Source organism: Pteropus alecto, unplaced genomic scaffold (assembly GCF_000325575.1).
Source record: "Pteropus alecto unplaced genomic scaffold, ASM32557v1 scaffold86, whole genome shotgun sequence".
Lineage (NCBI taxonomy): Eukaryota > Metazoa > Chordata > Mammalia > Chiroptera > Pteropodidae > Pteropus > Pteropus alecto.
In genome coordinates this window covers 15,678,976-15,702,020 of record NW_006442109.1, presented here as the reverse complement: position 1 = coordinate 15,702,020, position 23,045 = coordinate 15,678,976, and the positions used below count along the sequence as shown (strand labels likewise).

Below are 23,045 nucleotides of genomic sequence, written 5' to 3'. Positions count from 1 at the left end.
CTCACCCTGATCCCCAAGCTGATGAATAATTTAGTCTTCTGGAATACTAAGTTGTAGTTATATAATAGTAACTGCCTTATGCAGAGCTGTTACCAATTCACTATCAGCAGGGCAAATGCTTTTGGGCTTTTTTTTTTTTTTTGCAGTTCTGGAGATGAATTTACACTAGATCGCTCCCAGCCTGTGTAAGATTGGGAGATGCACATGGCTGGGGCTGTGGAGACCACCTATGCCATGTGTCATTTGCAGAACTGAGCCCTCTGCTTTACTCTCACGGAGAGCTGCAATTGTACCAAAGGAACTTTCCTCCAATTATACTATATTCATTCTGTGAAATAGTATACTCTTTAAAAACAAACAAACAAACAAAAAAAAAACCCTAGGAAAAGTTAAATAAAATATATCCATAAGCCAAAATCTCCTTTCAGTTTGTGACAAAATGAGATTTCTCCATTGTGTCTGAGCGATGGTAGAAGGTGCAGTGGATCCAGAGTCCAAAGGTTCCAATTTGAATCCTCGTTCTCCCACTAACTGCATGATTTTGAACAGGTCACTGCTCTTTCTTGGACTTTAGTTTCCTCAACCGTAAAGTGAGGATTCTTTTTACCCGCTAATGCTACATGAGTTTATTCAAAGATCATGCTTCACGGGCATACCAATTAATAGATATCTAACAGCCAATTAATAGATACCTAACCCTCCAGGTATTTACAGTGAGAAACAGGCAAGTAACAAGAAATTGAATTTATCCTTTTTACTTTACTCCATTATTTTGAGATACAGAATAAATAATTTATGAAAATAAATATTAAGTAATTTATGTTTGATAAATTGTGAAGAACTATTTAAAAAGTTCCAACATCCTGTCCATACTTGATTGTCCATACATATTTATTAAATTGTACTTCTATGATGATAATTTTATTGTGAAATGATTAGTATGTTTGGTAAAGACAGATAGGTTTTCCTAATTCATGATAATGGAGTACTGTATATTAAAATAAGATGACATTTCTAAAGCACAATATTTGACAGGACCACCTTGATGGGGCTCTGCACTTTCTCTTTTACCATTTCCCAAATCCTTACTCACCTCTCTCATTCTCTAAGACATAACCATTCCTTACCTCACTCCTGAAATCCCCTGACCAAGATGAGGCTATAGATGGGGTGAGTCTCAGGACATGGAGGGGAATGATATAATAGAGTGTCTGTTATGCACATTACTGCTAAATTTTGTTTAAGCTGAATGTTTAAAGGTTTATTCCTTTAGTCATGTAAAAATTCCCCTGCACCATTGTACCTGAGTAAAAATGGCTACATCAGAATGTGATGTTAACTGAAGGGATTTCTGAAGAGGAAGGACCACAGGGAAATTTGAATGTCATACCACATATTACAAGTTAGACACACCCCATTACAGTAACATTAGAATTAATTTTGAAAACTTTCCAAGTTTTATTTTAGTTTGAGGCATTTTCAAAGCATACCATGCTGTGAAGAAAATTTTGAGAAAGCTTATTTATTTGTATGACAGATGTTTGCTGTGCCAAACCTTTTAGGCCATGCCAAGAAATATAAAACATAGTTCTTATTTTTGAAGAGTTCTGTTTGGGGAGAAAAACACATGTGTGCATACACACTGACACACGCAAAGATAAAAAACTGTATATGATTAAGAGCTAAGTGAGTAGTTCACGTCAGGAGTGGTATAGGCATTTGATTGTAGATTTTACTGTTTAATGGAATTGTGAAGAAAGGATTCATCAATGCATTAGAAAGTGGACTTGGCCTTCAAAAGATGAGGTTTAGATGGGAAGAGGAGCAGAGGAAGGGCATTCTAGGTGAAAAGATACCACAAGAATGGATTTGTAGGCAGAAATGAATAGGGCACTTTCTGGGACCTATATGGGCCCTTCCAGAAGAAATGGAGTGTTTCTTGTTGAGAGTATTGACTTGCAGATTTGAGCAAGTATGGAGGAGCCAGATTTGTGGAAGACCTTGAGTATCAGTTTAGGGACTTTAGACTTTACCTTTTAGAGAACGGGGAATCATTGAGTTTTAGGAAAGGGAATGTTGTAATTAAATCATGTTTTAAAAAGATTTGTCTCTCACAGATATACAGGGTGAGTCAATGAACAGAAGGAGAGGCAGATAAAAGACATACACACAGAAATAGAGTTTTACTTGTTGTGATCAGTTAGAAAATAGAATTAAAAAGTATAGTTCATCCTAACTCTAAAAATAAATATGACTTATTTATTTTTAAGTCATATTTAAATGACTTAAAATACCTAGAAATAAACTTAAGAATTTTCAAGATCCAGTGGAAAAACAATATAACTACTTGGGAACATAAAAAAGATGAACAAATGGAGAGATGGGAATTATATCTCTGAATGGGAAAATTCAATATTATAACATTATCTATAAAGTTAATACTTTTTCCTTAATTATAACTGAGAGGAGAATGAACTTAAAAAATGATTCTAAAGTTCATCTAGCTAATAAATATTTGAAAATAATAATAAGGATGATTTACTCTACCAGAAAGACATAAAAAAGTATAGCAAGACTAAAGTAATTAAAATCATGATTTTACTTCTGGGAAATTTTTATACAGGAGAGATGGAATTTCAAATCAAATAATGTTGGACAACTTGTCAAGCTATTTGGGAAAATATTAGAATTCCACATTACTCTATACATCATAATATATTCTAGAAAATATAAAACGTTAAGTGCAAAAAGTAAAATCATGAAAATAATGGAATAAAATATAGGACAAAGTTTAATAGTTTTGTAATTTGGGGGGAGGCAGCAGGTCTTTCTTAGCATAAATACCAAGTTGGAAATCATGCAGAAAAGATTTATGGACTTAAGCACATAAATTTTCTAAAACTTTTATATGGCAGCCAAACACTATCATTATAAGTGAAAGATAAATGATTAATGGAAAATTATTTGCTATATATAATAGATAAAGGAATCACATCCTTATATTGGAAAGAATGACAAAAACTTGATAACCAAAAAGTTGGACATTATAGATTCAAAATGGGTAGAAGACATAGATTAAAAAAATTATAAAAGGACAGAAAAACAACTAACACAAAGAAGATGCTCAGCCTCACAATTAACTAAAGAAATGCATACTAAAACAATATTATTTTTTAACCATTAGATTGGGAAAAGAATGAAAGGGTTTACAATAATCAATATTGAAAAGAATTGGAGAAATATGTACTTTAAAACCAATATATAAAAGTGTGTGTGTATGTGTGTATATATATATATATATATATATATATATATATATATATATATACCACATACACACACACACACACACACACACACACATACACACATACATATATTCTATGATCAATAATCCAACTTTTAGATGGTTGTGCTAAGAGATAGAAAAACAAATATACACATAAGGATATTCATTTAATGGGGAAAAATTGGAAACAACCGTCTTATCAATAGAAGCTTGTTTAAATTATGACACATTTGTACAATGGAATATTATATAGTCATTAAAAACATGAGTTATACATTGGCGTACAAAGATAAATGGAATATTTTAAGTGGACAAAAACACTTTAGTATATATAATATAATCCCACTTTTAGGGGGAAAAAAGACCTATTGAAAATAATTCTGGAGGGATGTATTTCAACCTGTTAACTGGTTATCTCTGAGGGCTAGGATAAAGAGAATTTTTTTTCTTTTAATTTAAATACTTCTGAATTAGTTTGATTTTATCAATTTAATATTATTTTATGCACAAGCGGAAGTGGTTATTTTTTTCCCCAAGTGGAAATAAAAAGCAAGTGGAGGAGATAGATAAATCGTTACTATGAACTGAATTTTGTGTCTCCCCCAAATTCATATGTTGAGGCCCTATTTGGAGGTGGGACCTTCAAAAGGAAATTGGTTTTGAATGAAGTTATGGGGGTGGAGTCCCCAGGTTGGGATCGGTGCCCTTAAAAGGAGATAAGGAAACCAGGGCTCTCTCTAGCCACGTGAGGTTACAGTGAGAAGGAGGCTGTCTACAAGCCAGGAAGAAGGCCCTCGCCCGAACCCAGGCACACTGGCACACTAAGCTCAGACTTCCAGCCTCCAGAACTGTAAGAAAAAAAAATATTTGTTGTTTAAGCCACCCAGTCTATGGGTCTCGTAGGTTAAACTGACTAAGACAATAAAATTTGAGGTGAAGTAACTTGGAAGGAATGTTTTCCAGAAGAGATAAGACCCAAGCTTGTTTTAGGCCCTGGGAAAGAAAGCAGTGTGGGAAGAGATTGGGAAGTTGAGGGAACGTTAATCAGCCGAGGTCTCAGAGGAGCTGGAGCAGTACGCCAATATCAGAGCTAGCTTTAGTAGGAAAAAGGAAAGTACAAAAGGATACCATAAACGAAGTTAGTGCATCTTTTTGAGGAGGAGGGACACAAAAGATATTAGAGCCAATGAACCCATTTGTTTTCCCAATGGATTGGGAGAAAAGATCATCAGCTGAGTGGGAAGGTTGGGACTAGGAGCCGAAGGGGCGTAGAAGAGGTATATTGATGCTACACAGAATGAAATAGGGAATGGTGTTTGAATTATTAGTTATGCCTGTGAGATTCCTAGGCTCCATCCCAGATCTACCAAATCTTAGTCTCTGAAGATAGGTGATCCTAGTGCACACTAAAATCTGGAGCCTTTGAACTTTTGAAATAAAAGGTTGACTAATGATATTGGGCCACTTGATGATGCTAGATTACAATTATTTAAAATAGGGTCCATCAATATATTTATATGATTTTCTCCAGCATTATTAACAACCTGGGAAAAGAGTATTTGAGAAAAATATACAGCTAGGTATACCTGGAGTCGGGCTTTGGCAATGTGGGTGTAGAAGTTAAGTCGCTGGGTCAATGGAACTGGAGGTGCTGATAAGTGCGTCATTAACCTGGGTACTCACGAGGTAAGAACTGGGTGGAGAGGGAGGAGTTGGACTGGGATTTATGAGGAGGATGTAAAGCAGCATTGTGAAAGTCAGAGAGTGAGTGAAATGTAATAGCTAGAAGTTTTGGTCAGTGAGATGAATCTTGGTGTAAAAGATTTTGAAAGAGGAGATGGTGACACAGTCCCAACAGTGGCCATCAAAGGGTGGAGATAAAGTTGGCTCAAGTAGAAGTCCAGGAAGTGAGGTCAGGGTGTGAGATTGTTACCCTTACGAGCACCAGGCTTGTTAGGTCCCATGACTGAAGGCAAAGGTGGTGCACTCAAGATAAAACAAGATAGAGAAAAAGAGAATATTAGGATCAGGGAGGGACAGAGTCAGTGGGAACTAAAGGAGCTGGGTAGGCTAGCCCTAGAGATCCAGCATGGCACTGCACCTAGGAGAGCACAATTTTAGAACCTTTGATAGCAGGATAAATCAATATTTTGGCAATGGACAGTGACCTCTTAGATGTCCATGTGGTGATAACTGGAATTTTGGTTCAGTAGTTTGCATATACTTCTATTTTACTACATGCTGTATTTCTTTGAAGATCATTGTCACTTAGATTATAATTCCTTAACAGTAGAGATTTTTTTTCCTAAGATTTGAATTCCCACTGCTGGACGAATGAATGGAAGAAATTAAACAGTCCCATATTTGTGACAGGAACTTTGGCATGAGAGTGCTTTGCAGAGGTCCCTTCCCAGGTGGAGGAGAGATGTTATTCACTGTTTATCTTCTCTGGATGCTCTTGAATATTTTATTTAGTAACTCTCTGGGGAGTATGAGCGAGTTATGTTTGGTGGTGGGTTGTTCTTGGTGATAAGAGGTGAAAAGTGTGACTGTTGTCTGAAGGTAGAAAAAATAAGGTTCCATTCTCCTCTACCTGAGCATGAAACATTCAGTACTGCAAGGTCAGCCTCTGCTCTCTTCAAACTCATTCCTAGGTAACCTTATCTTTATTCGTGGCTTCAGTTACCACCTCTATGAGCACACAGGCCTTCCCCGTGAATCCAAACCCATATCATTTCCTTCTTGACATTGTCCATGTTAGAAACATCAAAACCTGTAGAGAATTTTTATGAGTTTTTTTGAGCCAAATTGACGATCACATGCAGGGAACCAAGATCTCAAATGCTCTAGAGAATAACAATTTTACAGCTTCTTTTATGCATTTGAAATTAAAGAGGAAGTAAAGAAAATTACACAGAAGTGGGAGAAAGCCAGAGTGGGGCGGTGGGGGGGAGGGGGAGTAGAGAGGTGGGGGGTAGGGGACTGGATTAAAGGATAGTTAACAAGTGCTCTCTTGAGGGTAGTTACAGTTTATTTCAGAGGTGGGTTAACCTGGATACAGGGAAACAATGAACAGGGCTTGCTTAAGGGAAAGACAAACCTTTTACTACAAAGTTATATGCCCGGGGTGGGACTACCCACCTGGACCTTCCTAATTAGGAATTTATGATCAGATCACCCTGTGAAGTTACTTTTTTTGTCCATGATATCTTCTCTCAGAAACACTAGAGAGACTCTTAGGCTCACCCTGCACAAGCAGAATTCATGATGTTCCACTGCAGTTCTGGTCCGCTTTCGGGATTTGCTCCCAGTTTAGCACCTCCTTCTCCCAGCAAGGCAGAAACCTGGCAATAGACTTGATGAGTCTCTTTTCCTCATCTTCCATATCCAGTCTACCAAGCCCTTCCTATTTTAAAATATAAAGGACTCTTGAATCCTTACTATTTCTCTCCATAGCCAAAGCCACCAGCTAGTCCTAAAATTCTGTAATACCCCGCAACGGGTCTACCTATGCCCACTCAAGGCCCCCTCCAATCCTCTCTCCACCTCACAGATACAATGATCTTTTCAAAACTCAAATCTGATGGTGTCATGTTCCTGCTTAAACTACCTCACCGACTTATTATTGATTTTAGCCCTAAATGTGATTTATGAGGCTCGATACGGTCTGAGCCCTGCCCACAGCTGCAGGCTCATTTTGTACCACTCCTTCACTGGCTCTGGAAGACAGCCAGCCGTGGGTTTGTTTCATTCTTAGATAGGCATTATATCTTTCTTGCACCCAACGCCCAAGGCTTTCTACATGCTCTTCTTTCCCCACTTTCTGTCATTTACCCCTGTAATTCCTTCTGATGTCAGCTGAGACGTGATTTCTTTGGAGGCGCCATCAGAGATCTCTCTGACAAGGTGAAATTTCCCTGTTATAGTCACTCATAGAAATATATCCCCTATCTTTATACTATACATCTCAGTTGTGATTTTCTATGTGTGTGTGATTATTTCGCTGTGTCTGTCTCCCTCACTGGACTCAGCTCAATGCAGGGTAAGAACCCTGTGTGCTTTTGCTAAGTGCAGGGCGTGGCATATAATGAGTACTCCATAAATATTTGTTAGATGAGTGAGTGAAGAGACCAAAAAACACCCTTGTCTTGTGTTAGCTGTAGTCACAGCTATAAGGTTTTGTTTCTCTAGTCCATCCACTGGGACTTGGGAATAGCGTGGCCATAATTAACTCTTCTAGGCAATGATACTCATGATAAATTAAACAGCAGTTAAAGCCAAAATGCTTTATTCTTGTTCCAGTTCTGCAATGGTGTGTCCTCAGGCAAGATATAATGTTCTAGGCCTAAATTCTATATTTTACCTACAGATTGAGCATCTCCTTCTGCCCTTGAATTCTCAACAGCTGTTTCTCCAAGCCTCTCTCTTCTTTTCCTTCATGTCTGCCTCCCCAGATGCAAATGACTGTTGGCCTCCTGCAAAGGCAGGGGAGGGCCTAAAACAGAGCCAGTTTCTCGGTGGGAGGTTTAGGAGGAAGCATGGGAGCTAATTCCATTAGACTGCCTTTGTATTCAGAAACAACTGCTGGATTCTATTTCTTCGACAAACTAGTTTTGAAAAACAAGGCTTGAATATTTGACATGACAAGAAGCTAGTCCTAAACACTGTTGCCTGAAAAGATGTGAATTTATGAAATTGAAAACCTAGGAGCGCTGTTTTGGTGTATTTACCCCCTTTCTTGTTTAATTGAGGTGGTATATGCTCGGATTGATCTCTTTGTGGCTCAGTGATCTCCAAGCAATATAAACTTTCAAACTGCTATTGTTTATTTCCCATGTATTAGGCCTAAATATTTTATGGTAAATGAAGGGGAGTAACTTGATTTTCAGACTGGAATGTTTCTTCAGAATAAACTCAACAGGTTGCCTTCTTCATTTTTCTGATTCTTAGATCCCAAACTATCCTCAGTAGATAAAGTTCAGTTTCAGTAATTGAGGAAGAGATCCCATCCTGTCCTACTGACTTGCAATGTGAAACTGTCAATACCCTCTCTGTATGTTTACTTCTCCATCTCTAGAATGGACGCAGCAGTTCTTACCACTCTCAGGGAGGTGTCATTAAATCATCGAAATGATATCGAGAGAAAACGAGTCATTAATCCTGCAGAAAAACACATCTATATTTTCTTCATGTTCTTCAATTTGCGTGAAAATCTCCTTCAGAAAAGAATGTTTACACTGGATGTGTGTGTGTGTGTGTGTGTGTATGTATATATATATACATATCTGATTTGATAATTCCAAACTACACCCCAACAACCCACTTCTGAATAGAAAGAAAAAAAAATCAGGAGCCTACAATTGTGTAACGTAGAAATCTCTGGACTGGAGCCCGTCGCTGTGGTTTGGCAACACAACCAGCACAACATCTCTTTTCTCATCTCTTGAAGGGGAAAAAAAAAAAAAAACAGAAAATGCCTTGAGAATAAAGGTAATGATTAATCCATCAGGTACAAAAAAGGATAAAAGGGTCATTTTGAGATTTCAGGTTCTAACTTATTCAAATAAGTAGCTAGAGCAGGGAGTGACAATTTCATCAGAAGAGGAGTAAGTCACAGGCTGTAATTGGGACGGTGTTTTTGGAGGCAGATAACCTCATCGGAGATCTGGAATCTGAGCGGTTCTCAAAACTTCCTTTTTCATGTGTGAATGAAGTAGGGATCAGAAGAAGTGTGTATTGGTGTAAAGAGTGGTCTTTGGAGAAGCAGCACAATGCAGCCTGAGAAGAGACAAAAGAAAAGCCTCAAGCAGAGACTGGTTTTGAAGAGCAGCTTGGCTAAAGAAACACTCTCCGAATTCTTGGGCACGTTTATAATGATTGTAAGTGTTTCCTGATTTTCTGAGTTCCAACCCAGTAACACCTCCCTATCAACCTAGCTGGTGATGGAGAGTTTTGTTTTGGTTTCTTTTTTTTAAGTTCATCATTAGATGCGTGTCTTCCAGGAAACAGCAAATTACTTCCAGGCTGTTTGGCTACTTAGTGGCACACTATTAGGTTTCCATTTACTCATTTCTTTTATCCATACGGGTTGATGCGGGTGGGAGAGGGGCAGCGAAGGTCCTTCTTTATTTTAGAGATTTACTCAGACTGTAAATATGGCTTTACGATTAATGTCAGCTATTAGAAATTTTTCTCATTGATAAATTAATTTATATATAACCTGTTTGTTTCATATAAACATTGAGGTGGTTCAGTCACTTGCAATAAGTATTGACAGTCAATAAATATGGATGGTAAGAAAAAGCTCATTATTACAAGTGCTTGGCAAAGACTGTGTTGACAGATCACTTGACTTTTAATAAATTAAACATTGCACTAGCTAGAAATATTATATTGTGCAGTAATCCAGTTTTGGCTTTGTATATTTTTTTTGCCCTCTAATTCAAACTATTCTCTAAAGATCTTTGAATAGGCATTTACAATAACCTTCTATATATAATGGAAAGACTGATTCTTAGAACCTCACAAGGATTTTGTCCAGAGACTTACACAGCCATTAATAAAAAGCTGGAAAGTTTAGTGGCATGGGCTCTAGATTTCTGTCCTGTCGTATATTCTTGCATTCTCTGGATCCTGAATTTTCAGCTGGAGCCAAACCATTTGTTAATAGAATATTAAATCTTATATTATTTTCATATATAGCAACTGTTGATTTTAACTTGCTTTAAAAAAAAATGTTCAAGGATTTCCAAATCTAGGTATAAATAATTTCATTTTTCTTAAGATTATAGAGTATCGTCCATAAACTTTGTACATTAAAAGTTCTTTGGTAACGTACAGCATGGCAACTATAATTAATAATAATATGGTGTTACATATATGAAAGTTGCTAAGAAAGTAAATCTTAAAAGTTCTCATTACAAGAAAAAAATTATATCTATGTATAGTGATGGGTCATTTCACAATATATAAAAATATTGAATTATGTCATACACCGAAACTAATATAATGTTCTGTCAGTTATACCTCAGTCTTTAAAAAAGTTCTTCACTTGGGTAAATACATAAAAATTTAGGAGAATAAGTAAAAATTGAGAAAGAACATGAGCTCAAAAAACTGAACTAGTGAAAATGAGAGTCCTAAGTTTTCTGGTCTCTGAGAGCCTTTTTTTAAATCTCATTTACTCAAGTATTTTCAAGGCATTATGGACAATTTTTTGCTCCTTGGCTGTCCTCACCTAGATGACTTAGGCAGGGGAGAGTTCGAAGGAAAAGGAACAATAAAAGCCTATGATTCTTTCAATTCCAATCACTACTTACTGAAAAATAGCCCTCAGGGAGACAGAAAGTTGATGGTTTGGTCCCAAAGATGAGAATAGTTGTCAGCACCAACTGACTTTAGCTCCACAATAATGTTACCAAACTCCAAGGGTTCGTTTTTGCCTGCATGCATCAAAGCCAAAAGAGACAGGGATAGAGGTTTGCAGCTAAGAAAGCAGAGGTTTATTTAAGGAAATGGCGCCAAGCCCAGAGACACAAAGACCTGGCTCCCTGATTGTCTCTAGTGGATGTAGGAAAAACTCATTAGTCATGGTAGCTAAGTGAGTTGGGGTTGCAGGCCCTACTGATCGGTCAGGGCTAGGGTAGGAGGCGGTTGTTCATTGCATCAGGTCCTGATGTCAATCGTGCTGTAGTTCTGTCTGATTTCAAGGGGATGCCAGTAGGGTCATTCTGCCCTGATGGGTGTGGAGCTACAAAATGTTAACTTTAGTTTGATCGAAACTCTGTTTCTGTGGTCCTAAGGCTATTCGATGCTGACCTAAGGGCTTAATGATTAAGGGAGTGGTCGTGCCTTATGCAGAAAGATAAGGAAAGAAAAGAAGCAAGTGAGCCCGAGGGCAGTTTGAATCAAGGAGAAAGAGAAGAGAAAAAGTCATTTTAAAGAAGTGAAGATTTGCACTGTCATAGTAACCCGTGTTCCAGAGAAGTGGAGCAAATTGTTACAACTTTGGGTGTTCTGCAGAAAACACGAAAGAAAGTGAACTAAACATCCATTTTGCAACCAAAAAAGTTAAAATCTACTTTCTTAATGAGAACCAATTTTATAATACCATCCTGTCTGGGTTGAGTAAGTGAAAATTGCTTTTAGTCATTCACAATTCTGTTAAAAAACAAAACAAAACAAACAAACAAAAAAACAAGTAAATGTGAAGGTCTAATTGGCTTTATTAAACAGTTCATCAGTTGGGCAGCATCCTGTTTAGCAACCATAAAGGTGCTCGGAGGAGTTGTACAAAATGAAAGGATTTATAGCCACAAAGAGGGTGGAATTAAGAAGTTAAAAGTGGATTGTTTCAGGCAAGGTCACCTTCCTTTAGAGGAAGACTAGGAGTCTTATTAGGAAGATTTTGTAGAAAAAGGATTATTTGGGGGCTAGGATACTTTTCTCTGGGGGGAGGGGAGAAGAAAAGGAAGGGTTTTTTACCTTGCAGATTGCCTCTTCTTTCTGTTGATGGGGAGCAGGGGCCAGTAATGGAGAGGGCTCAAGGGACGGATTACTGGTGTTTGGCCTGAAAATCCTAGACTGGTTGATTTAAGGTTATGTTTTGGGGAGAGGTTGAAACTGCAGTTAGGTCAGGTACTAAATCCAGTTTTAGTATCATGGGCTTTCAGCACAAGTGATGCTATTTTGGGCTTGTGGTTTTTTGTTTAACACTACTCATTCAACTAGTAGTATGTCTTCCCCTGATATTCAAAGTGAGAACTAAAGAAATAATATCTTAATATTGTACGTTAAAAAATTAAACTTTATAGCTTCTGGTTAAAGCCAATCATTTCATGAAAGGTTTGATTTCTATCTATACTGTATATTTATTTTCTAAAGCAAACCCTGATGAAATCTATAATTGTGATTATAAGCTTCAGTTTTGTGGAGGCTTATAAGGATGTGTAAACAGGAAGTTTCTGCACAAATACAATAATTTTTTAACCCATACATCTACATGGTTTTCCTCGAAGATTTCCAAAGTAATTATCTCTGCTTTATTAGAAAAGGTGCATTTTGCCTTGCTTTCTCTAGGAAAAAGCTATGCATGGAGAAAAGGGAGCCGTAAAAAGGTGTCAGGATATACAAGACTCTCCAGTTCTTCATGTCTGTGAAGCTGGTTTTTGCCTCAGACCCTAGGAATCTGGGACAAAAACTGCTCTTAGGGGAAGCTTCTCAAACTCATTCACATCATGATGTAAATGACTGATAAGGCCTATTGGTAGCATTAAAGGAAGAGAAGGTCCATGAAAAATTCTTTGTAAACTACAATTAAAACAACAATAATTACATCATAAGCTGAAGAACTAGGTTTAATTTGGCCTTTTAGACATTGGGCTAGTTAGGTCTTTTTGCTAGTGTCAGAGAAAAGGTTTGAAGCCTCGAGTTGCAAAAGTAGAGACCACGTAGTACCTACCATATATAAGCTTGGTACACATATACATTTGTTTAATCCTTACAATAGCTGCATTAGTAAGGCTTTATTTTCACTCATAAACAGTTGGAGAAATAAGGGCTCAAAGAGATGAAGTAACTGGCCCAAACCACACATTGCTGAAATTGTTTCAGCAATGTCCTTGATATAAAGCGAATCAGACTCCCTCTGCCTTAACAGTTCCATAGATTAGAGCCATGAGTTAGCTCTCATTTGCTCCTGGGCATGTGAGTTTAAACCTGAAAGCAACTGAGAACAGATTGTTAGTTATACCCTGAAGCCAATGTCTTCACTTTCTCTGAAGCTGAAAAGACTACTCAATACCGGTGGACAGGTGTGAGGTGAAGGTAGAGAGTAGGGACTGTTCAGGCCCATGCATGTGGGCTCACGGCCTCGCAATTTCAAGCTGCACATTAAATCCACATTACATGTTAAGTTCCTGACATAGGAAACACTCATTCAATGCCACCTCCATTTTGCCTTTCTTGCTCCTTCCCCTCTTCTATTTAGAGCCCTTGTAGTGTTTGAAAACAGCTGCTTTGTCTCCTCCTGGCCATCTTACAGGCCCCTTTCCCTAGCATCTGCCACAGAACTCTGCACATACATAAATGGGAGCCCATAAATGGGAGTTGACTTTAAATCTCTTTTTGGGGCTGGACTTTCCAGGATCTCTAGTCATTTCTCATATGTTCACTTCTCACTATTCTGTGTATCCTCCTCTCTCTTCAGACATTTCAGTATTCTTTGATATAGAGCTCATCCTACTGGAGATGCTCAGGTGAACAGCCCAACAAGTAGTCATGTTTCCTCCTACAGTGGAAGGACATTCCTCCAAGGCTAGACTTCTGAGTGAGTGGCACCTGTTTGTGTACTGGGGAAGACCCTGCATTCTTTACTCACCCTGTGAAGTTTGCACATTAGAAATCTACTTTTTGGCATTTCTAAGAATCAAAAAAATGCAAATACTTCTTTTAAAAGTAATACCTTTGATCTGTACCCTGAAAGGAAACAGCAAGGGTAGAGGCCTGGGACATAGGATATGGATGGCATAAGGGAGTGGGCAGTGCAGGAGGGAGGGAAGAAATGGGATGGATGGTGCATGAGAAACTTAGACCTCACAGCGTTTCCTATGTCCGCTCCTGCCTTCCTCCATGACTTCATGTCCAAATGTCTCTCCCTGCCAGTCACTGAGTTTGTCATTTCATTCTAGGAGGGTTCTCAGATATGCTGGCTATGGAAATTCTAGGGCTTTAAAATTATTATTACAAAGTGTACTCAGATCTTGTAGTAGGTTTCCATATTTGAGAGCTTTTAAAACAAAAGAATATATGGTCAGCGTTTAGAGTGAAATGAGAAAGTTCTTAAAATAAGCCAGTTCTTAAAATAAGTCTGCTTTGGCATAATTCAGGACAATTTTGGTCTACTACATTATTTAGAACTCTTAGGTACTGAGAGGACAGCTCTGACAGAAGGGTGAAAGAGATGTCATTGGCCCTTGTGTTGATGGGAAAGGTGAGACACAGGCCGATGCAATCACATGTCCTCTGAATAATGGAAGAGCTCAGTTGCCCTGCCTTATGTATTCACTTGCCGTTGAGATTCCACTGTGCCTTCCTCCAAGAGACATGGGGTGTTTTCTCACATATATTCCTGTTTATTTTTATATCTTTCCTGGCAGAGAGAAAGGAAAAAGGTGATCAAGTCCATTTTTCCAGGTGGGAAAACAGGTGTAACATAATTAAGAGGGTCACTCAAGGTCTCCCAGCCCATGAATGAAAGCAGGGATTGATATCTGGACTCCAGTCATTCCTAACACACCATTATTTGATGAGAATTGAGAATTAACTTTTTTTGTGAAAGCCCCAGAGAACTTTACTAGTTTTATAGCCTAGAATACATTAGAAAGTAAGGATGTCAAAAGATAGTTGTTAGAACAGACAGGATCATGGCAGGGAAATTTTATAGGAAATTTATTAGCCTAGTTTTTGGACCTCTTTCTCACCTCCAAACACATTCACGCCTCTTGTAACACCAGAGTTCTGAAGTGGTTCAGCCATATCTTTATGGCTCTAATGAACACACTGACCATTCATTACACTATGTTTTCCACTAGGACTTCTATTTTCTGTATTCTCCTTGAGACCCCCCGTGGCTAAGAACAAAGGACCCCATGACTCCTCTTGTTTTCTGCCTCAGCAGTCCCCTGTTCTGTTTCTTATGTTTGGTTCTAGCTTATTGCTTTGCAAAGGCATGCCCCACTCCTAGCCTGGGGTGTTCAGGAGGAGGGTTCCACAGAACTGGAGCTGTCAGTTTGCCAGCACATAGTAGGCCAGAAGCCTCTGCTGTCAGCAGTGCCCTGGCTGATTCTGGCCTGGACGGCCAGAGGCATAGAAGGATCGCTCGTCCTCAGGCTCTCATGCACTGGTTTGGAATGAAGTGGTCTCTGTTGTCCTGCCCCTGTGTCTCTCAGATGAGGGAAAAGAGATCCACATGCTCACAGAATGCTCTAGCACATCAGGACATCAGAGAGACTGTTCAGTGTCAATCCCACCGGTTTCTTGTTATTTTCTTATGATTTATATCCAGTACTCAGCCATTCACGGATTTGCACTTCTGTACTTGGTGTTCTGTCATTTTTAGAAAGTGCAAGTTTTTAAATCTGAATGTGTGGAAGAGCTAAACATGGAGGGTTCTTGCCCTGTACCTTCAGCAGGTGTAAAGGGGCCTGAAGCAGGAGGTTAAAGACATGCCCACGTGTCTCCCTTCAAATACAGTGATGAGGGTAAAAGACAGTGAAGGGGTTAACATTCACTAAACATACCCTATGCCCAGACGCTTATTATTCCTTGAAAAATCTCATGAGATAAGGGAAATGTTCTTATTTTACAGATGAGGAAATCAATGCTCAGTAGGTTAAGCAACTTGGCCTCAGGCAAGTGTGTGGTGGAGCTGGAATTAATATCAAACCTGATTTCTCTTCACTGCGGTTTTAGCATTCCCCTGTATGCTTTAGAACTTTTACCACTGTCACCTGTAAAAATATGTTACTCTCTTATAGATTTGAAACATTTACATACATGGCTTCATAGTTTGTAGACCTTATACAATTTGAGATTTTCCTCAAAAGACACTGTTTGCGATTTATTTATTTGGGGGCATGTAGATGTAAGGTAATTCATTTTAGCCATTGTGTAATTTAGTCCCCTCATGAACTTTTATGTAGTTTGCAATTTGTCACAATTACCAACACTGCTACAATGAACATCTTCATACACTTCTGCTTGTATACGTGTTCCGGAGTTTCTCTTGAATATACACTTAGAAGTGGGTTTGGTGGCCCTAGTGCTTCAAATGGATGTGCATTGTAAAATAGCTCTCCAAAGTGGTTTCAAGTTTATACTACTAGCAGCAACATGTGAGTTCCCATTTTTCCATATACTCACTGACCCTTGATATTGCCCAATTTTTATGTTTTTGTCCTTTCGACATATGGGAAATAGAATTTTGCTGGTAATTTTAATGAATCCTTAGTGCAGTTGGTCATCTTTTTACATTTACTGAAACTTTAGGTTTCCTTTTTTGTAAATTGCCTGTTTATATCTTCTGCTCGTTAAAAAGAATCTTTTTCTTATTGGTTATAGGATATCAGTCTCTATTTAAAATCTACATATTAAAGATGTTTTAGATTTTCTTATTATGGTTCAGTATTTGATTTTTGTTTTTAGGTCTTTAAATCATTAGAATGTATTTTGATGTATGATGTAGAGAAGGTGTCTCTTTATCTGGAAGGACAGCCAGTTGTTCTAGTACCATTTTTGAGAAGCCTGTCCTATCTCTACTGATGTAATGGCCTCTCTATCATTTACCAGTTCACTTATAAATGTGGTTGCCTATTAAGACTTTACTAGTTCCATTGATCTCTCTGTCTAAACCTGCACCAATGCCACGTATTTTTGATAATCACTTTCTAAATTTTTGTTTATCCAATATTTTTCTTATTATTTTTTTCATTATTTTCTTGGCTACTTTAAGCCTTTTATTCTTCCACATGAATTTTAGGATTAGTTTATCAAGTTCCATATATACTCTAGAGATTTTGACTGGAATTGCACTGAACTTATATATATTGTATAGAACCGATATCTTTAAAACATTGAATCTTCTCACCCATGAACATGAAATAGCTCTTCATTCATAAGTCTGCTTTTTACATTTTTATTCTGAAGTTTTATAATTTACTTGGTATTGGTCATATATATCTTTTGTATGATATATTTCTAATTTCCTTATGGTTATTATTACTATTGTGAATGGTACATTTTTTAAATTACATTTTTTAAATGGTTGTTACTAGGATTTAGGAACAATATTGATTTTTGTATGTTAATCTTGTATTCAGAAAATTTAGTAATTCATTAGTTCAAGGAGGTGTATAGATTATCTTGGATATTCTGTATAGATCAAAGCTATCAAATACGATAGCTACTAGTCATTTGTGGCTACTTAAATTAAAATTAAACATAAGTAAAATAAAAAATTTAGTTTTACTGTCTTACTAGTCCCAAGAGCCATCATGTATGACTACTGGCTACCATATTGGACAACACAGATATAGAACTTTTCTCTCATTGGAAATGTTCTATTGGACTGTGCTGACAAGATTTTTTTCTGAGAAGATGAGAACTTTTTCTTTCTTTCTAGCCTTTAAACATTTAATTTATTCTTATTGTCTTGTTATTGTGGTTAAAACCTCTCATACTATAATTGTGGCGTTCACGGTTTATTCCCAACTTAAAGAATCTGCTTCTCACATTTTACCATTAAGTGTGATAGTTCCTGTAGCTTTTAACTAGACACTTTTGATTTGAGTAAAGAAATTTCTGTCTATTCTTCATTTACTACAACTTTCATTAGAAATGATTATTGAATTTTTTTAAAAAAACACCTTTTCTATATCTATTCAGATAAGCATATGGGTTCCTCTTTTATCTCTTGATGAAAAAATTAGATTGATAAATATTTTTAGCATTAAATCATCCATAGATTCCTGAGATTTATCCCCAACTAATCACATAGCATTTAGTTTGCAATGTTTTATTAAGTATTTGGACCATGATTTTTTTTTTTATTATGCTGTCCTAGTTTAGTTTTATTACTAAGGTTTCATTAGCCTCATAAAATGAACTGGAGTTCTTTCCCTCTTTTTATATTTTCTGGAACACTGTATAAAATGAGGATTATCTGTTCCTTGAAGATTATTTTGCATATGCACTGAAAAAGAGAAAGAGAAAGCAAAAGACAAGCACATGTATGAGAGGTTTGTCTAAAAGTTATGTCTAATTTAGATCTACTTTTAATTCCATTTTGGCAATTTATATTTTTTGCTAGGAAACTATTTCACTTTTGTTTTCAAATGTAGTTTTTCAAAATTGTTATTACTTTCAGAAGTAATGCAATGAAAGCAATGATTTTAAAATGATTTTTCATATTTGCTTATGGCTTTTAAAACCTGTGATGATGACTTCTTTTTAATTTTTAGCATGTTTTTTGTTTTCCACTCATTCGTTTCTGTTTTCTTATATCTTTCCTTGAGTTGATCAGTTTTCTTTATTTCTCCCTTTTCCCCCTTACTTGCTTTTTCTATTCTTGAAATATTTATCTTTACATTTTTTTAAAAAAAGATATTTCTTGAGCTAACAAAGTATAAAATAAACATTAAAACTTTTTTAAAAATTCTAATTATAATTGACCAATTCATCTTACATGTCATTATTCTCTAATATTTAAATTCTACTCTTATTACTGTTATTGGTGTTCTTAATTGTGAATACTTACATGAATTTACTATGATATACTAGGTTATTTGCTAATCATTACTGCATTCATCCATTACTTTCTTTTAGATGCAATCTCCTTTGCGCAGTTAAAAAAAACTTTAGGAAATTTTTCAGGAAAGGCATGTAAGGGATAAACTTTCTCAATCTTTTATCTGCCAGTATATGTCTTTATTTCACTCTCAAGGTGCAATGATAAATTTTAGGTTGATGATTGGTTCTGCTTGGCATTTTGCAAGTGTCATTTCAATGTCTCTCTTGTTGCTGGTGACAAATCTGTTGTTGGCCTAATTTTGTCTTTAATTATCTGCATTTCTCTGGTTTCGATTAAGAGTTTCTCTTTGTTTTTTTTTTATTCTTAAATTTCACTATAATACAACGAGGTGTTAACTTATTTTATTTGTAGTGGTCAGGCTTCATTGTTCATCTTTACTGTGAAGATTAGTAATTTTCACCAGTTCTGGACATTCTCAGCTTTATCACCTTGCGCTCCCCCAATCTCTCTATTTTTTTCTCTTAATCTCTCCATGATAAATTTTGTGTAGTTGTCTCAAATCTGTCTTCCAATTCACTAATTCCCTATTCAGTTGTATTTAACATCTGTTTAATATAGTCATTGTAGTTTCTTTAATGTGTTTTCATTTCTAGAAGTTCTGTTTGGTTCTTTTTCTTAATTGTTTTTCTTTTCTTATGTGTTTATTTCTTTTATCTTTTTAACTCACTAAAGCTTTGTCCCGACCCGCAGGACCTAGTTGTTGCGTAGAACCCGAGGAGGACCGTACCTTGAAGAAAACATGGGCGGGAGAAAAGAATGGAGGCAAGACAGTATTCTGATCAAGCCTCAAAATTTTATTCAGCAGCAAGAGTATTTATACAGGGCTAACAAAGGGGGGCAGGGCTAGCTGGGCGGGAGAGTATCTGTCACAGGCGCATTGGTTCTTAGCTGGCGGGGTGAGGAGTGGTAAGGGTTAGAGGGAGTGGGAGTGAAGGAGGGAACTGTAACTCTGGGCTGGGCTGACTGCTAGGGGGCTAACAAGATGCAGGATGCAGATAAGGCCTCGCCTAGTCACAAGATTCTTTGTTCTTAGTTTTGGCTCCCAACAAAGCTTAATATATTTATGGTATTTTATAATTGTTCTATCATCTTAAGCTTTAGAGAAGCTAATTATCCTGCTTATTTTATCTACTGACTCTCATCCACAATGGATCATTTCCTTTAGAGTTTTGTAAATTTGTACTGTAAACTCTTCAGGAAGGTTTATTTTTCTCTGTGGGAATTCCATATGGCCTGAGCATTGGTCTTCCAGAACAGGTTTGCTTCTGCTAGGTTATCCAGGTACTGTCACAACCAGAAATGATTATCGTTAAGTGGAAAACTGAAAAAAGAAAATTGAATGTGGATACTTTGTTGAAGAGCACTTTCCCAAAAGAGTGGCTGTCTGCTCCCTTTGTCCGACATGAGGCATGTGACCAAGAATGACTAGGAAACCCCATGCTTTCTCTAAATAGGCTGCTTCTCAAGTCCTTAGACCCTGAGTCAGTATCAGCTGCAGGAGGATTTTCCTGTAGGCTTCCCCTTATTAGTGGTGAACATGAAGAGTCAGACTAGTCTGGAAAACTTCAGAGTTCCAAAGGACCTGGGGAAAACGTCTGTTCTGGGTCACTTTATCCAAGGGCTGCAGACTCCTAAAACCAAACTTGATTCTGCCAAACAGAACTCTGCTTTTGACCCCTGGGTTTTAATTTCGACCTAGAAAACTTGCTATTTTAATTCACTTTCAAAGGGGAAGTACTTTTGTTTTCTACTTTCCAGAAGTGGTTTTGGTTTGTTTTTCTTTAATGACACAGTGCATTGCAACATGTTCTCATTATTTGACAAGAAAGGAGAACATAGGAATGAGAGCAGAAGTTAGATACTCTCTCTACTCATCAGCCTTATGATGAAGATATGGCATAAAGTGAAGGACTGTGAGGAAGACAAGCCTCATAAAAGTGAGATAAATAAAACGGATCAAAATGCTAAGCAGCCCAGCAGTGAAGGTTACTTCCTTCATCTAGTGGGAACTTTATTCATGTACGAGATAGGATTGCTACGTCATATGCCAGCAAAATGTGTCCCCTCCCCCGCTTCTCCATCTTGATAGATTGGCTGGTCATGCTAATACACAGACCCAGGAAGGCCAATCAAGACCAAAAGGACCCAAGGGCTTAATTCCTCTCGAACTAGAATAAGCCCACATGCCTTAGACTCTGTCTGAAAGTTTACACTTTCTTAGGAGAAAATGTTCTCAAAATCTATGTCTCTGTCTATAGGGGAGTAGTTAAAGAAGTTGCAATGAACTCATATATAGCTATTAAATATAATGAAGCCAATCTTTATATGCTTATATATAAAGACTCTAAACTATCAAATTGAAATAGCAGGCAGAAAATGGTATTTATAAAATTCTCCCATTTGTACACATACACATGCACGCACATTTTTAAAAATCTCTTTATCAAACACACATTTTTGACAGAATATACCAGAAAGTATTCATGTTAGTTACCTGTGGAGAATAAAATATGAAATCTGGGGTGGGTAATAGATGGATTTTTTATATTTTATTGTATACCCTTTGTAATTGAAAAAATTTTACATGTGCATGTACATTTTCTTCACTCCCCTATTCCCCACAAAAAAGCTCACTCAGCAGAGTTTGTTCCTTCAATCGTTTCAAGGAGTTGCTCAAAATGTGTTCTGAAGAACACTAGTTTCATGAAATTCAGATAAGAATTAAGTGAATGAAAATATGCTCTGCTTCCCAAACATGCTTAACCAAGTTTAGTAGTTTTTCTCAACTGCAGGAATTATCAGAGCCTTTAATGTTCACTGTAAATATCTAACAGGGGAATAGAATATATAGCTGCCCCCACACATACTTGATCACAGATTCCTTTTTTTTGAGGAGCATCTTATGGAACTGATGATCTGTGGAATATACTTTGGGAATTGCAGGGCCTAGGATGAACCTAAAACAAACCAACCCCTGGAACTCCTCCATCTTTAGGAGTCTTCCAGATTGAGAGTGACCCGCGATGTACTTGACATTGTTGGGCTACCCTAAATAAAAAAGAACTGTCAACACCCCATCCACACACAGCACACTCAGACCCATGGTCATCCTAATAAGGACATGCACACCTTAATAAGTAAGTACTTAATTGGGTCCTTATTCTGGTTCTGGGATCATGATCAAGTTCTTGTCCAATAGCATTATTTGGGTTGAGTTGAGAGATGTGAATGCCTACTGTAGATCAGAAAAGGAGAGCATTGTTCTTTTCAACCTAATAGAAATAATGAAGTTTAATCACCTTTCATTTCTGGAGTTCCAAGTTGCTCCTTGGTATTCTTTTCTACTCAGAGAGCACTGAGATTGGCCGTTTGCCCATTCACCTGCTTCTCAAATCTGATTCCTCTCTTTTTATGAGCCTGCCCTAATGTCATCTCTTTCCAAGTACAGCTGGTCCTTGAGAGATGATTGATCTCATCCCGATATTCTCGCAGGCTACATGCCACCAAATACTTTGTTTTTAAACAGAATATCCAGGGTTCAGTCTTGGTTCTTTGTGACTATTTTTGTTATAACTAAGAAAGTTTTATTTTTTAATTGGAAAACTGACTGGAAAGCCATGCATCATATATGCATTCTGTCCTCATAAAGGGAGCAAGTAGACTCACTGAGAAGCAGCAGTTGCCACAGGAGAAACACAGGGCTGGGATTCACAGAACCTGGCCCCAGAATTGGATTCTACCACTTATCAGCTAGATGAATTTTGTCAAGTCATCCAGTCTTCCACTTTTTAAATGAGAATTAAGTTTTGGGAGGAATAATGGAAGTAATGTATATGAGAGTGCCTGGCTCACTGCATACATGCTATAAATGTTTGATCATTCCCTCATCCAGAGGTCAAAATTATATACAGGCACACCTGGGCCTTTTCACTTACTACCTGTGTGAACATTAGAAATTCTCTTGACTTCTTAATCTTTTTAGGCTTCATTTCCTTATTTGTAAAACAGAGATAATAAGAAGACATTACTCAGGGTCATTGTGAGGACTAACCGGTTAATGTATGGAAAGTGCTTAGCTTATATTGAAGAGGAAATTTCAGGATTTTCATTAAAAGCTAATCAGCTTTTTTGTTCTGCTTCTGTAAATGTGCTTGCTACATGCAAGAGCTCACTGCAAAGCTCTTTTGCACCTTGTCCTACTTGGCTTTTGCTCAACAAATGTAACTCTTTGTACTGTACCCTAGCAGCTCCCACTTTCTGTAACAATATGAGCAAAATGGACATGGTAGGGTTAAGAAGGAAGTAGACAGTACATGCCCTGTCTCAGTGGGCTTCTGCCACTCAGATCCTCTCAGCTGTAGCTGAGCAGGAAAGGGGTAAGTCTTTATC

General features: G+C 37.3%; 1 protein-coding gene across 2 annotated transcripts in view; it reads left to right on the top strand.

Annotated features, from left to right (window-relative positions):
* Positions 1 to 8,861: 8,861 nt before the first annotated feature.
* The window catches only part of AQP9 (aquaporin 9), a 36,808-nt gene continuing 22,624 nt past the window's right edge, over positions 8,862 to 23,045 (top strand). For both annotated transcript variants that reach the window (XM_025038889.1, XM_006920323.3), the window contains exon 1: positions 8,862 to 9,168. In XM_025038889.1, coding sequence (XP_024894657.1) covers positions 9,061 to 9,168 — 108 coding nt within the window. In that variant the 5' untranslated portion in view covers positions 8,862 to 9,060. The remainder of the gene's footprint in view (positions 9,169 to 23,045) is intronic.